General features: G+C 42.7%; 1 protein-coding gene across 3 annotated transcripts in view; it reads right to left on the reverse strand.

Moving 5' to 3' along the window:
* Positions 1–16,423, reverse strand: part of LOC126464419 (NCK-interacting protein with SH3 domain) — an 84,459-nt gene that overhangs the window by 36,719 nt on the left and 31,317 nt on the right. For all 3 annotated transcript variants that reach the window (XM_050096235.1, XM_050096233.1, XM_050096234.1), the window contains 2 exons: positions 6,559–6,705; positions 889–1,191 (listed from right to left, as the gene is read on the reverse strand). In XM_050096235.1, the coding sequence (XP_049952192.1) occupies positions 889–1,191; positions 6,559–6,705 (450 nt within the window). The remainder of the gene's footprint in view (positions 1–888; positions 1,192–6,558; positions 6,706–16,423) is intronic.

Below are 16,423 nucleotides of genomic sequence, written 5' to 3' on the forward strand. Positions count from 1 at the left end.
GTTTTGCAGTCAAAAGTGCATAATATCTTACTAATTCATGAGGATTTAAGGCACTTTGTTTAACTGAAAAAGACTTTTTTTGTAATATTATCATGGTAAGCTGCAATTCATCTGTATTAGTACAGTGCATGCTAAATAGCATTTTTACATTTGTTTATTGAATACAAAAGATAAACATGAAGATTTAAATTAATCAGCAGCTATATAGTCTCCCCCATGATCTGAAACAGTCTGACAATGCTCTGACAGTTTTTTGACTTCACGCCTGTAGACAGGTGGTAGCACTATTCAAATATGTTCACTGTTATTAGTCAGGCACAGATTGTCATGAGAATGCTGTACAGGACATACAGATGATATTTGGGGTTGTAGTGGGTATATTATACAGTTTATGGAAAAAATCTGAAACCAGTAAGCATTTAGGTATCAATGACAGGCTGTTCTGGCTCGCATGCCTGCTGGCAAGCAGCCGAGCACCCAAAGGTACAGGTGAGCAAGCAGCTATCGGATGGGCAGTCTGGCAGCTGGGCTATAACATACCCAGTTGTACAACACTGACCAGGAACCTGTGGGCAGGGGTGGCCAAGTGGCTAGTACATGCACAGAATACATGCAACAAGGCCACCTTGTGCGTAGCCTACCTGAACTACAACTGTTTGCGAGTGAGCTAATGGCACTTGGCAGTGCCTGCACTGATTAAGGCCATGTTGAAACAGACCACCACATGACATAGCAAACCGAAAATAACTGCAACACACATGGGCACGGTTACTAAGACAGTTCGTTTACAACAACTCAGTTTGTAATGTACACACTAAACAATGTTCACAGGAATAACAGAACACACTATATGTAAGTAAATGGAAAGATACGTTGCTGGTTCCTTACCAATATGTTGATGAGCTCATCAAGATAATCACAGATTACAGCTTCATCTTCATGCAGTGACCAGCTGCGCTGCTGAGAGTCATTCTTGCATGAAGTAAGCTCAGAGAAGATGACACGAAGGCGATAAGCATCATGGGTTTCTGCAAGTACAGCCCGAGGTGCCGACAGTGGCCCCTGCACTGCTGCTAGCAGAGAACGCAGCTTTGGTCGGCAAGTGGCTTCCACTAGAGGGCACAGACCACTAACCACCGTCGTTACTGCCACTCGTGACAGATCATATGATAGCTGTGTCTGCACTCGCACCTTATAAAAATAAAAACGACTTCAGTTTTAAATTACGGCTTCCAGTTGTTAATGATAATCTGAGTTACAGCAAGTTTAGGTTTGAAGGACATAAGATTAAATCAAATCTTGATTTTTAAATCTACATCAAATCATGTTTGAGTGCTTAATGACCTCAAATGTGAAACTGGTGAGGAAATATCTATTTGCCTTCCAGAAAGATTTTACCAAAGACAATGAGTTTTCATCATCATTTAAGAATTCGAAATGAAAAACAGGGAATAAGGTCAGTGCAAGTTTATCATTTCTAATGATACTCTGCTTCCTATATTGCAATGCTCTAAGTTATATACTTATTGTAACAGCCCTTATTAAGATGACATTCCCTGAAGTCTCATTAATATGAGGAAAATAAACTGTCCCACAAAAGATCAGGGAGCAGTACAGTCATGCACGACTTACTGAGCAAAGCACCAATAAAGGCTGTTTGCTTCTCCACTTCAATGTTCCAGTTGGTCCAGCACATAGTTGTAGCCTACTGATCACAGTTTTATGGAAAGAAGCAATATTATGGATTTACCAACTATTGGTAATGATATCATTAAAAACAGAGCATGAGCTCAGACTGGACAAGGATCGATGTGGGAAATTACCCATGGCCTTTTGAAAGGAACCGTTCTTGATATTCACTTTAAATGATTCAGTAAAATCCTGGAAAACCAAAATTTGGATGCCTGGAAAGGGATTTGAACCACCCCCCCCTTTCTTTCATGCATCAATTTCTGAGCTACCTTGTTCAGTTAACTGATAAGAATATTGTGGCTTATTGCATAGCCTAATTGCAAAAATATTGCAAAAAGTGCGAGATCAGAAACCTGTGTTTACAGGTTGCTGGAAGGGGATGGTGTGGATGAAATATGTACTTAAACATTTTGATTTGGCAGGCAACTGGAGAGTAATTATTATTTTTTGTCCGCTGCAGCTCTGGATGTTCCCTCTGCGCGGACCGCAGAGGGAACATCCAGAGCCGCAGCGGATGAAAAACGGAGCAGCAACGCTCCAACAGGTCGTGGTGAGCGGGCACGGACCGCAGGGGGAACGCTTGGTACCCCAGACTGTAGATGAAACCCCCAGGAGCGGGTTTAGTGGGCGCGGACCGCAGAGGGAACACCTAGAACCGCAGCGGACGAAAACGGAGCAGCAACCCTCCAGCAGGTCGCAGGGAATGGACGCGGACCACAGAGGAAGCGCCTGCAGCCGTTGGTGGAGGGGGAAGGCCATAGGCATAAATACTGGACCAGGTCCACTTGAGCAGCAGTCTCACGTTGCACCTGATGAAGGTCACGAGCTATGTGACCGAAATATCGTGCAAGTACGACGCTGATATCCGGCAGAACACCCGACAACCCAAGATGTCAGGAAATACATGATTTGACCATAAGTCTCCGGACAGTCCACTAAACATACATTGTGCTATTCTGGACTAAGCATTCTACAGTTAAAAATGCTTGCATCTATATAATAAATGGGCTTTCTGTCAGAGTGAGTAAAAGTCAGACAATTGTGGGCATTTAAACTGCACATGTTTACAGGAGTTCACAGCTTCAGGTAGTCCACCAAAAACATTTCACAAGAATTTCAAATGATCAGGTCCACTGTCAGTGACATTTGTGGAGTGGAAATGCCACAAAAGCATTAAATCCAGTAATTAATCTGTGATATTGTAAAACTGGTAGCATAAACTGTCAAACTGTAAAAAGCACGTTTATACATTCTTGGTAATTATCACAGAGGACTTCTGCTGTCGATCTGGTGCAGATCTGGTTCACACAAATTCGTAGAGAAGCAATAAAATTCCACTTATGTGATCATGCCTCATATGCTAAGAAGCCACAGAGTATAACAAATGAGTAAATTGATTAGAATGGAGTAAGCTACACCATCATTGGTATTCTGAATGACAGAAGAATCACAAGTAACCTATCTGATAGGATTTCAATGATTGAAGTGTAGTATTAATGAATGGCAGAAATGGGTAAAACATGTTTTGTGTATAAAGGAATGCTTATGTCTCTATGAAAGATCTGCACAGTGGTGGCGATCCCACTATTAGTGAAAATGAAGTGTTGTGTCACAGTGTGAGAGAAACTGCAACATCAGGAACTGATTAACTACTCCTCGAAGGCAATGGAAAAGATTATGTACATAAGAACAAAAACACACCCATCTCAAAGTAAGATAGAAAGGCTGTATCTTCACAGAATATACCAACTTTCTATTTACGAATAAAATTACACAAAATTTGAGATAAAGTATTGCAACAGGTAATTCGTGTCAGTTGTCAAAAGCATTTAATAGTGCACTGCACAGTACCTTCTAGAGAAACTCCATTATTAGAGGTCTTATAGATAACTGGTTTTCATCCAATCTGAGTAAAAGAATGCAAAGTGTCACATTAATAAGCCCTGAAACAGCATCTTCATCATTGAGAATAATCACTACAGGTATATGATGCCTAATCCATCATTGAAGCACTGTAAAGGTGTACATATAGAGATTGTAATGATGATTCATGAAAAATGAAAATAACTAAACTAAGCAATACTGCCACTTCCATAACAGTGCACTGCTCAGCAAGCAAATAGGTCACCTGGTTGGCTGAACCATTGCCATTGCTATGTATCACCAGACAATGAAGCAGGATGAGGTTTTCACCAATTCAGAGTATGATATGTCAGACTTTGGAGTCCAACTAAGCAAATTTTAGCATTATGTAGTACTACAACTACAGCAGTTGAATAAATACAATTGAAGTATCAGGATTAGTATTAGCAGTAGTAGTATTAGAAGAAGATTATCAGAGTAGAAAATCCAAGATGGAATGTAATAATATTATAAGAAGGAAAGTCGCTACTCACCATATAGCGGAGATGCTGAGCCGCAGACAGGCACAATACTAAGATTCTCACAGTTATAGCTTTCATCCATTAGGCCTTTGTCAACAATAGACACACACACACACACACACACACACACACACACACACACAAACTGCATTTTCAGGCAACTGAAACCCCACTGCAGTCGTGTGTGTGAGTTGTGTGTGTTTGCACGAGTGTGTCTACTAGTGACAGAGGCCTTAATGGCCGAAAGCTATAATTGTGAGACTCTGTATTGTGCCTATCTGTGACTCAACATCTCTGCTATATGGCGAGTAGCAACTTTCCTTCTCATAATATCAGTATCAGAGTAGAGTAGCACGGACCTTTATGGGAGGGCATGTCTTGAGTTCTATTGGTGGAATCTGTTACTTATCCTACTAGAATATCAAAGTAAGATTTAGGAAACCCAATTACAGGGCAACATTCAACTGAATTCCAAAGTTTTTAAAAACACAGAGTGCAATTACTTTGTGAAAGGTTCTTGTTAATAGTTATTCAGCTCAGTCTCACCTTTATTTTATTTCAATTCATGTTGTGTCCTTATTGTCATTATTATTAAGATTCAAAACTTCTTTTCCCTTTTATTTTTATATTTATATTCAGTTTCATTTTATATTACCAGTATATTACAAGCACAGTATAAACGGTTACCTTTATTAACCTGTACTTATAAATATATAACAATTGACACTGAATTTTATTAACTGCTATATCAGAATCTACGACAACTGTTATAAGCAAAATATATAAACAAATCCCTGGCTCATACCTGTACGTTTGTCTCTTCCTTTTCTCTTTTTAATATTCACTATACTTCCACATTAGTAATGAAGTAACTGCTCGAAAGGCAGAAATTGTATGTGTGTTTCTTAGTTTGTACGAATGTGTCAGAAAATATAATTTATTCAGAACTGATAAGGGATGTGAGCTATTAAAATTAGCATAATGGTTATGGCAGTGATATGTACACTATGTGATCCAAAGTATCCGGACACCTGGCTGAAAATTACTTACAAGTTCGTGGCACCCTCCACTGGCAATGCTGGAATTCAATATGGCGTTGGCCTAACCTTACCCTTGATGACAGCTTCCACTCCCGCAGGCACATGTTCAATCAGGTGCTGGAAGGTTTCTTGAGGAATGGCAACCCATTCTTCTTGGAGTGCTGCACTGAAGAGAGGTATCGATGTCGGTTGGTGAGGCCTGGCACAAAGTCGGCGTTTCAAAACATCCCAAAACTTCTCTATAGGGTTCAGGTCAGGACTCTGCGCAAGCCAGTCCATTACAAGGATGTTACTGTCATGTAACCATTCTGCCACAGGCTGTACATTATGAACATGTGCTCGATCATGATGAAAGATGCAATCGCCATCCCTGAATTGCTCTTCAACAGTGGGAAGCAAGAAGGTGTTTAAAACATCAATGTAGGACTGTGCTGTGATAGTGCCACATAAAACAACAAGGGGTGCAAGCTCCCACCATGAAAAACATGACCACACCATAACAACACTGCCTCCAAATTTTACTGTTGCCACTACACACACTGGCAGATGACATTCACCGGGCATTCGTCATACCCACACCCTGCCATCAGACCGCCACATTGTGTACCAAGATTTTTCACTCCATACATTTTTCCACTGTTCACTCATCCAATGTTTACACTCCTTACGCCAAGCTAGGCGTCGTTTGGCATTTATCGACGTGAGGTGTGACTTATGAGCAGCCGCTTGACTGTGAAATCGAAGTTCTCACCTCCCGCCTAACACTGTCATAGTACTGGCAGTGGATCCTGATGCAGTTTGTAATTCCTGTGTGATGGTCTGGATAGACGTCTGCCTATTACACATCGTGACCCTCTTCAACTGTCAGTGGTCTCTGTCAGTCAACAGATGAGGTTGGCCTGAACGCTTTTGTGCTGTATGTGTCCCTTCACGTTTCCACTTCACTATCACATTGGAAACAGTGGACATAGGGATGTTTAGGAGTGTGGAAATCTCGTGTACAGACATATGACACAAATGACACCCAATCACCTGACCTCGTTCGAAGTCCGTGAGCTCCGTGGAGTGCCCCATTCTGCTCTCTCACGATGTCTAATGACTACCGAGGTCGTTGACAGAGTACCTGGCAGTAGGTGGCAGAATAATGCACCTAATAAGAAAAACATATATTTTTGGGGGTGTCCAGATACTTTTGATCACACAGTGTAGCATCATCATGTCACAGAAAGAGCAAGTATTATTACATACCCAAAATATGGAAGCTATTGAAATATATCACCAAAATGGCTAATCAATAAAGGTTACCAGATGTCAAGGCTAGACTAGTTGTACTGAAATCCCGAACTTTATTAAGTATGTCACATTAACAATATTCACATTGAAAATATTTAATCAGTAACGAATACTCATCAAATACATATTTGCAATATCTACTGTCATACCTGCTCAACAAGTTGATAAGCAATCTTTGGATCAACTTCTACCAAGGAACCGTGTTTTTCATTCAAAACTGGGCTTGATGTAGTACGTCTGGCAGATTGTTTGACACGTTCATGTTCATGTACAGGAGATACAGATTGACCATCACCCTACAGAACAACAACGGGTATAAAAAAATTGTTCATCAAACCGTAAAATAATTATGTCATTTCTTGTTTTCTCAGTGTAGCAAATATTGATAACACTTGATAAAAGTAAAATGTTTATTTATAAAAGCTTCAAATAAATACAGAAATTCTCTTTATTAAAAATAGGAAGTAGTAGTCTGGTAATAAGAATGCACTGAGACCAAGCAATGCCAACAGCATTGTTGGACTGAAGATTGCCTCTGTCCTCTGTCATCATTTTTAAACCTTGAAAGCTAGCAGGTTTGTGATGGCCACCATCAACTTACGGTAACCACAACTACTTCAAACATAATCAGTTAGAAGTGACAGCAGCTTACTTGCATAATTCATCACTTGTTCAGTTAGCCGGTGTGAATGCATAATGGAGACACCTAGCCAACTCCACTGTCAGAGTGTACACTTAAGAAAAGTCAAGCAACCTATTACTTCATCTCTATTAAAGGACCACAATTTGAATGAGACTCGGCACATGAAAGTTTCTTACACTTAACACAGGTCTAATGGATCAAGCATCTGTTTTAACTAACAATTTAGTGTGTGCACCACTTCACAGTTCACACATAAAGTTTGTGCTTAATTCGGCCACTAGAGACCACCTGGCATGCTAATACAACAGCAGCTGCATGTACGACCTACCGGCTATGGCCCCTGTTGGAACTAATGAACATACAGGCCAGAGCGCAAGGTTACACTGGAAACCTGTGTACTGCTAATTGTATTGTACCTTATCCTCCACATATGTGTACTGTTCACACAACAAATTACAGTGTTTTTAGGTTAGAAACCTTTTTTTGGTGATGAGTACAGTATTCAACTCCATGTGTTCCACTTGCTATTAGTCCTTTGTGTTTAATGTCCATGGATGCATTGCTTAAATCTCTTCTTGAGCAACAGGGGGTGCTGACAGTTGCTGTTTCCAGTTTCACGACTACACTGGCACAACTTGTGGCCCCACTAACAGCATATCTGCCACTGTTCCCCATATAGGGTGATACAGGAGAAGATTGTGATGCCTGTGGCAACATTTCCTCGCATTCAAGATGCCAGATGTAAACTTGTACAAGACCCTTTTTTTTTGTTGTGCATTTCACCACATGGGCGTCAGCTGTTGTGTCAGCTTGCCCCCTTACAAGAATCTTCACATCTTTCATTCGATCAGATTTGTGAGCTAATTTCTACCTATCGCTGTAACTGTACTCACATTATTGCTGCTTGTGTGGAGTTTTACCATTGCCAAAAGTGACCAAACCATCATAGAAGCCATGGGCAGCAAGACTACATGGACTTAGCCATTATCATAATTTTCTGACAAATGTTCATAAGGAATCCTACGCCAATCAAATGGTTTGCGATGCTATCATACGTTTTGTTCCCGATAAGGAAGTCCGAGAGTGATCTCAGTGTGAAAATTCTATAATTACGGAAGTACTGGACATAGCTCAGTCATTCAAGTTTCACGGTCTGTAGGTAGTCAGATAGAAGCCTGGTCCGAAGTTTCAGAAATCAGTTCCTCTCACCCCTTCTAACCTTCAGCGAGTTTGCAAGGGAACGTAAATGCTAATGCAGAGTCCAGCACATGTCCCAGTGTCGTATAGGTAGTCAATGTTTGCAACAACAGTTTGTGTCACAACAGTAACAGCACTGCCTTCATGCCCATACTGCTCCATTCAACACAAACAGACTGTGTGTCCCAAGTGCTGGGTAACGTGAAATAGGTGTCACAAGAAAGACACATTGCTTCTGTACGTAACTCCTTTTAATACCTGAGGGAGGACAAAACAAACATGGATGTGAACTGTGTGTCAGCTGTGACGGCATCTCAAAGCAAGTTGTACACTGAAGTTTAACAAGTCATTGAGAATGCAGAAGGACATGGGTACAGTAGCAACATTGGTGAATTCTCAGACTTATGTCGACTTGGGTTCTGCCTCCCTGACTCCAGCGTCATGGAGGCTCGTGAGTTATAACAAGCAACTGATTTCCATTTTGGACAGTTTTCTGCACCTGTATCTTACAAGACTGTGGTTTGTTCATTAACATTCCTAGTTGTGGCCAATGTTTACATTGAAAATCTGTTTACTTTGGACACTTTTTGAACTGTTTGAATTCTCCATTGCTGATGAAATGCATTTGATTTCTGATCAAGTTTCATATCAACAGTTAGATGCTCTCTGTGCTGAATTTTCCTCTATATTTTCTCCAGGACTGGGGTGCTCAACAAAATTTAAGGCTCATATTACAATGAAACAGTCCACCTGCCCCTTTTGTTCCAGGATACTTTACAGAGTCAAGTAAAGGCACAATTAGATTGTCTTCAATACCTTGATGTTATTCAACCTCCTCCTTGCAGTGAACAGGTAAATTACACCTCTGTGGTGTTTTTTAAAAGTCTATTAATGCACAGTCAATCACTGATACCTATCCTTTGTTGCGCCCTGACAAGCTGTTAGTAAAATTGCTGGGGGGGGGGGGGGGGGGGGGGGCGTTATTTACGAAGATTTATTTGGCACAAGCATATTTTCAGCTGCCACTTGACGAGGAATCTAAATGCCTTCTAGTCATCATCATCCCATTTGGATTTTATCAATACCAGAATTTGCCTTTTGGTGTGGCAAGAACACTACCTATTTTTCAACACCTTTTAGAGCAAATTTTTGTGTCATTTCCAAGCTGCATAAACTATTTAGATGGCATAAAAGTGTCTGGTGCCTCTACAGATGAAAATCTGCAGAATCTCCATGGTCTATTTTCTGTTTTACGGTCTGCAGGGCTAAAGTTCAATTTGGAGAAGATACAGATTTTTCAACCATCCATTATTTATTTGGGTTTCGAAGTGTCGCACACCGGCATTAAACCATTGTGCCAGCATATTGAAGCTATTACCTTGTTGCCACCCCTCATGTCCATCACGGAATTACAGGCATTTTTAGACAAAATTGCCTACTACCACTAATTCATACTGGATGCTGCTACTGTGACACAACCACTCCATGCACTGTTATGAAAAGATGTTTCTTTCCAACTGATTCCTGGCTTGTGACCGGGCATTCAGTAGTTGAAACCTAAGCTGCAGTCAGTCCCTAGTTTGGTCACTTTTCAGCCGGGCCAGCATCTTGTGTTGATGACAGACATCTCTGTTTGGCCTTGGCACTGTCCTTGCTCATAAGCATGTGGACGATTCCGAATGCCCCATTGCATATGCCTCTAAATCCTTAAATTCAGCACAACAGCATTATTCTCAGCAAGAGAAAGAGGCTTTGGAAATCAAGTATGCTCCAAAAAGTTTAATGTTTTTCTACATAGGTCTACGTTTCACCTGATCACCGATCACAAACCACTGGTGCCTCTTTTAAACCCTTCAGCATCCTTGTCAGACGAAGCCACAAGTCGCTTACAGCAATTGGCTCTTTTCCTGCCACGATACAATTATGAGATACATTTTCGAACTACAGCGCAACATGCAAATGCTGATGCCTTATTGCATTTTCCTATTGGTCCAGATCCCAAGTTTGATAAAGAGGAATTACTTTGTTTTCATTTAGACATAGAAACTCAAAATGTTTTCAATGGTTTCCTATTACTAGCACTAAAACTGCAGCTGCAGTAGCCATGCATTGTGTCTTAAGCAAAGCTGTTTCTTTTGTGTAACACAGCTGACTGGACAAACCTCGGGGCACGGCTTCTGATCTTTTGAGAAACTATTTTGCATTACAATATCATCTTTCTCTTTGGGATGGGGTGCTGCTGGTAGCTACAAATGACACCAGTCCACGGGTTGTAGTCGTGTCTGTCCTTCAGTGTAAGGTTGTGTATTTATTACATGTGGATCAAAGGGGTGTGTCACTTACAAAAGTGTCAGCATGCAGACATACTATTTGGCCAGACATTGATGGGGAAACAGGGCAGGTTGTTGCAGCCCTTCCACAGTGTGCCACCCATCAGGTGGCTCCCTGTGCTGCTTTACCACCAAGGCTAGATCCACAGCAGCCTTGTGAATGAATTTGTAGTAACCAAGTAATAAAGGAAATGGATCCCAGTAACATAAATATGGCTTAATTCATAAGCCTCTGAACAATAACAGAAAAGCCTCTTGTGAATCCACACGTCACAGGACATGGAACTTCTGATGTTAGCAGTGCAACTGAATGAACATGGAGTGGGTTAGTCACACTGCTCTGCACATATACAGGCAGTGCAGTGGAAACCATGCTGTGAGCATGCCTATGACAGGTGGCCTCCAGCAGCTGGGCCACACTGATACAGCTGGCAGATGATTCACATACATGCACGTATGCAGTGATAGCACACTCGGCACACTCACATTCATATGCACTAATAAGAGGAAACAGCACACTCTCTCTCGTGCATAGTGACAGCCCAGGTGACAGGAGGAGGCGCCAGTACCCTGACAAGAGACACATCCATCGGATCTGTAGTGGCAGTAACTGGTGCAGACAGAGGGGCCAGGACAATGTGCCAGGTAGGCACCAGAGCATAGGGTCGGAATACAGAGGGGCACGAGCACGCACAAGGGCAGTGGACCTGCTCGGTGGTCGATGACAGCACTGGAGGGGAGAGTGCCATCGCCACCTTGATGTCATCAGCAGCAGGCAGGTCCCAGTGCGGAGAAGATGGAGCTGGACCACTAGTGATGAGGGCTGAGGTGGTGATGGTGGGAGGGTCGGCAGAGGCGGTCCGACTGGAGCAGCAGGCGGCGACAACGGACCTGAGGGCGGAGATGGACTGGCACCCTGAGCCAGGAAGCTGGAACCTCAAGGCACCACACAAAGAGATGGAGCCAATGGGATGGGGGCACCTCCACAGTAGGCGACAATGGGCTCAAGGCAGAGGGCAGTGGGGCAGGCAGTAGTGACAGGGTGAATCGGTAGCTTCCAGTGCAAGCAGGGGTGCAACTGATCAAAGCCATGTGCCACCAACCATCAGCCATATGGACATCATAGAGATGGTGTCCCCAGTGGCAGGCAACAGTGGCCGGTGACCCAACTCTTGCACCCACACCGGTGATCCTGACACGAAGCAGCCAAATGAACCTGACCGCAGCAGGTGCGGTACAGGTGACAGCAGGTGGAAGAGCAAGAGCGGCTGCCGGCCATGAAGCAACTCAGCTGCACTCTGCTCCCCCATAGGCGTGAAGCAACAGGTGCTCAGCAAACAGAGAAGGGCATCATTCGGCAAAGAATACACAATAAACTACTTCGTTTGGGACTTAAATGTACACTCTGATCATTCTGCTTTGCCATTTGATTTAGAATGGAATGGCGCAGCCATAACAAGATGAATGCTATGATGGGAACGAAGCAATTGAAAAGCGAGAGAAACAAACTGGGGCCCATTGTTGGAAACTAAAGTAGACAGCAACCCCTCAATAAGAACAAACACCCCTAAAGCACAAGAACCACGAAAATGTATCCACAACCAAGAGCTAATAGGAATTTCCACAACTGGCAGTGAGTCGACCAGTGGGACAGGTGCCCTAGTAGCTGCCCATTGTCTGGCACATTGCTCATAAACAACAACAAAACAGACAATTTTGCCATCAACTCCTTGCCAAAAAACATGCGTCCTAGCCGAAAGTTTAGTGCATGAAACTCCCCAATGGTCCTGATGGGAGAAGACATAGAACCTCGTACCATTATGTTGTGGGAATGCTGATCCTGGGAGAGAGGTCTTCCGTAGACGACAGTGAAACACCAACAAAAACAGAGAGACGATACTGTAAGGAGTCTCAAGCCCAACCCTGCAGTATCTCTGGCCATCCCTGTTGAACAAACCGAACCACCTGTTGGAGAACCAGTTTGATGTCAAAAGCAGCTGCTATGCACAAGCTCGTAATTGGGAAACACTCAACTACAGCCTGCATTTCAATATCGAGATGGAAGCAAAGAAATTCTTCATGATAAAAGTTGTGATCAGGACCCATAGGAAGGTGGGACAATGTGTCTGCATTGGCATGTTTAGACGTAAGTCAAAAATGGATTTTGTAATTTTAGTGAGACAAGAACACCACCCAGTGCTGTAGGTGGTGTGCTGCCTTGTAAGGCAAGAAAGTATGAGGGTTAAACAATGAAACAAATGGTTTTTGTCAGAAATAAGGTAATACCTGCAACCATGCAAGAGAAACATAGGCGTCAGTCACAAAGACAATGTCTACATCTACATCTACATTTATACTCCGCAAGCCACCCAACGGTGTGTGGCGGAGGGCACTTTATGTGCCACTGTCATTACCTCCCTTTCCTGTTCCAGTCGCGTGTGGTTCGCGGGAAGAACGACTGTCTGAAAGCCTCCGTGCGCGCTCTAATCTCTCTAATTTTACATTCGTGATCTCCTCGGGAGGTATAAGTAGGGGGAAGCAATATATTCGATACCTCATCCAGAAACGCACCCTCTCGAAACCTGGCGAGCAAGCTACACCATGATGCAGAGCGTCTCTCTTGCAGAGTCTGCCACTTGAGTTTGTTAAACATCTCTGTAACGCTATCACGGTTACCAAATAACCCTGTGACGAAACGCGCCGCTCTTCTTTGGATCTTCTCTATCTCCTCCGTCAACCCGATCTGGTACGGATCCCACACTGATGAGCAATACTCAAGTATAGGTCGAACGAGTGTTTTGAAAGCCACCTCCTTTGTTGATGGACTACATTTTCTAAGGACTCTCCCAATGAATCTCAACCTGGCACCTGCCTTACCAACAATCACGATATGGCATTCAGATTTTCAGATCAGTGGAACATGCTTTCATAAATGTAACTCCATCCCATATCTTTGCCTGAATGTGACAATTAATTTTATATGATCATTCCACTTCAAATCGTTCCGCACGCATACTGCCAGATATTTTACAGAAGTAACTGCTACCAGTGTTTGTTCCGCTATCATATAATCATACAATAAAGGATCCTTCTTTCTATGTATTCGCAATACATTACATTTGTCTATGTTAAGGGTCAGTTGCCACTCCCTGCACCAAGTGCCTATCTGCTGCAGATCTTCCTGCATTTCGCTACAATTTTCTAATGCTGCAACTTCTCTGTATACTACAGCATCATCCGTGAAAAGCCGCATGGGACTTCCGACACTATCTACTAGGTCATTTATATATATTGTGAAAAGCAATGGTCCCATAACACTCCCCTGTGGCACGCCAGGGTTACTTTAATGTCTGTAGACGTCTCTCCATTGATAACAACATGCTGTGTTCTGTTTGCTAAAAACTCTTCAATCCAGCCACACAGCCGGTCTGATATTCCATAGGCTCTTACTTTATCAGGCGACAGCGCGGAACTGTATCGAACGCCTTCCGGAAGTCAAAAAAATAGCATCTACCTGGGAGCCTGTATCTAATATTTTCTGGGTCTCATGAACAAATAAAGCGAGTTGGGTCTCACACGATCGCTGTTTCCGGAATCCATGTTGATTCCTACATAGTAGATTCTGGGTTTCCAAAAACGACATGATACTCGAGCAAAAAACATGTTCTAAAATTCTACAACAGATCGACGTCAGAGATATAGGTCTATAGTTTTGCACATCTGCTCGACGACCCTTCTTGAAGACTGGGACTACCTGTGCTCTTTTCCAATCATTTGGAACCTTCCGTTCCTCTAGAGACTTGTGGTACATGGCTGTTAGAAGGGGGGCAAGTTTTTTCGCGTACTCTGTGTAGAATCGAATTGGTATCCTGTCAGGTCCAGTGGACTTTCCTCTGTTGAGTGATTCCAGTTGCTTTTCTATTTCTTGGACACTTATTTCGATCTCAGCCATTTTTTCGTTTGTGCGAGAATTTAGAGAAGGAACTGCAGTGCGGTCTTCCTATGTGAAACAGCTTTGGAAAAAGGTGTTTAGTATTTCAGCTTTACGCGTGTCATCCTCTGTTTCAATGCCATCATCATCCCGGAGTGTCTGTTTCGAGCCACTTACTGATTTAACATAAGACCAGAACTTCCTAGGATTTTCTGTCAAGTTGGTACATAGAATTTTACTTTCGAATTCACTGAACGCTTCACGCATAGCCCTCCTTACGCTAACTTTGACATCGTTTAGCTTCTGTTTGTCTGAGAGGTTTTGGCTGCGTTTAAACTTAGAGTGAAGCTCTCTTTGCTTTCGCAGTAGTTTCCTAACTTTGTTGTTGTACCACGGTCGGTTTTTCCCGTCCCTCACAGTTTTACTCGGCAGAGTGTGTTGGCGCAGAGAGTGTAGCTAAACAAGGCGCCAAGAGTAGTTTGGATTTCAACATTTGAAAAATAAATTCACAATCTGGGCTCCAGCAAAAAAGTACATTGTTGTGTAACAAGGTGTGTAATGAGTGGCCCAATGTGGCTGCCCCCCCAGCAGGAATTTATGGTAGGAGGCTATCTTCCCTGGGAAGGTAAGCTCCTTTGTGGATGAGGAGCAAGACACAAATTTAACAGCAGAGATGTGGTCTAGTAGAGGGCAAACACCATCCCACGAGACCTCTAATCCCAAATAAACAATAGAAGGTTGGAAAAAAAAAGAAATATTTCATGAGGTTACACCTTAAGCCTGAGGGCTGTTGGACAGAAAACAAAGAGTGCAAATTTTTCAGGTGATCAGCTGTGGAGGAGCCCAAAACAACGCTATCATCCAGATAATTAATGTAAACCGAAAAGGCATAGTCAATTGTTCTAAAGTCATTGTAAAATAGCAGGGGTGCTAGCCACATGAAAAGGAAGGTGCAAATACTGACAGATACTAAAAGGAATATTCAAAACCAGAACTCGCCAAGACTTGTCCACAAGAGCCCGGAGATCTGTTTCAGACACATCAATTTTAGGAAAGTACTGGCCACCCAATATTTTTGCCAACAGTTCCTCCTGGTGTGGGAGAGGATATGTATCCAGGATTGACTGCACTATGACAATAGTACTGAAGTCACCCCATGAGCAAAGCTTCCAATGGTTTCTGAATAACAAACAGCAGAGATGACCATTCACTCCCAATAACATGTTGCACCATGCCTAGAGATTGAAGTCTGTCCAATTCTGCTGTCACTTTGTCTTTCATGGCAACAGGAATAGGACGCACATGACAAAAACATGGCCAAGCTATGGATTTCAAAGAAATATAAGCAGAACATTCAAAGAATATCGTACCAGATCTGACAAAAGGTGAACAGCATTGGTGACAGAAAATCCAAATGCCTGAAATGCATGCATCCCCAATAAGTTCTCAACACTAGCATCAGCAACCACCAAAAATGTAATGCAATGAACCACTGACATAAGAGGCAGATGCCGTAAATAGTTCCAGCAGCACAATCTTCTGTTTGTTATAACTCCCCAGTTTCTGTGTGACCAGGCTCAATGGCGGTAGGCCTAAACTCTCAGAGCTTTGAGAATTCAATAACGTCACTGCAGCACTTTTGTCTATTTTTGTAGCTGGAGCACTTGGCAAAACACACTTAACTCAAATAACAACTTGGGAGAAGTCAAGTAGTGGAGTCCCAAAGTTTACATCCAAGTCCATAACGTGAGCAACCTTGGGTGAATGACACATGGAAACAATTTGGCCTTTCTTCTGTCAAGCACTCCAAGTTGCCCAGAACTTTGGGCACGTTGAACATCTGTGCTCGACAAAACAGAAAGGATAAGATGAAAACAGCGAATGCCAACAATGGCACTGTGGCATCGAAGCTG

The sequence above is a fragment of the Schistocerca serialis genome, chromosome 1 (genome assembly GCF_023864345.2).
Source record: "Schistocerca serialis cubense isolate TAMUIC-IGC-003099 chromosome 1, iqSchSeri2.2, whole genome shotgun sequence".
NCBI classification, from domain to species: Eukaryota; Metazoa; Arthropoda; class Insecta; order Orthoptera; family Acrididae; genus Schistocerca; species Schistocerca serialis.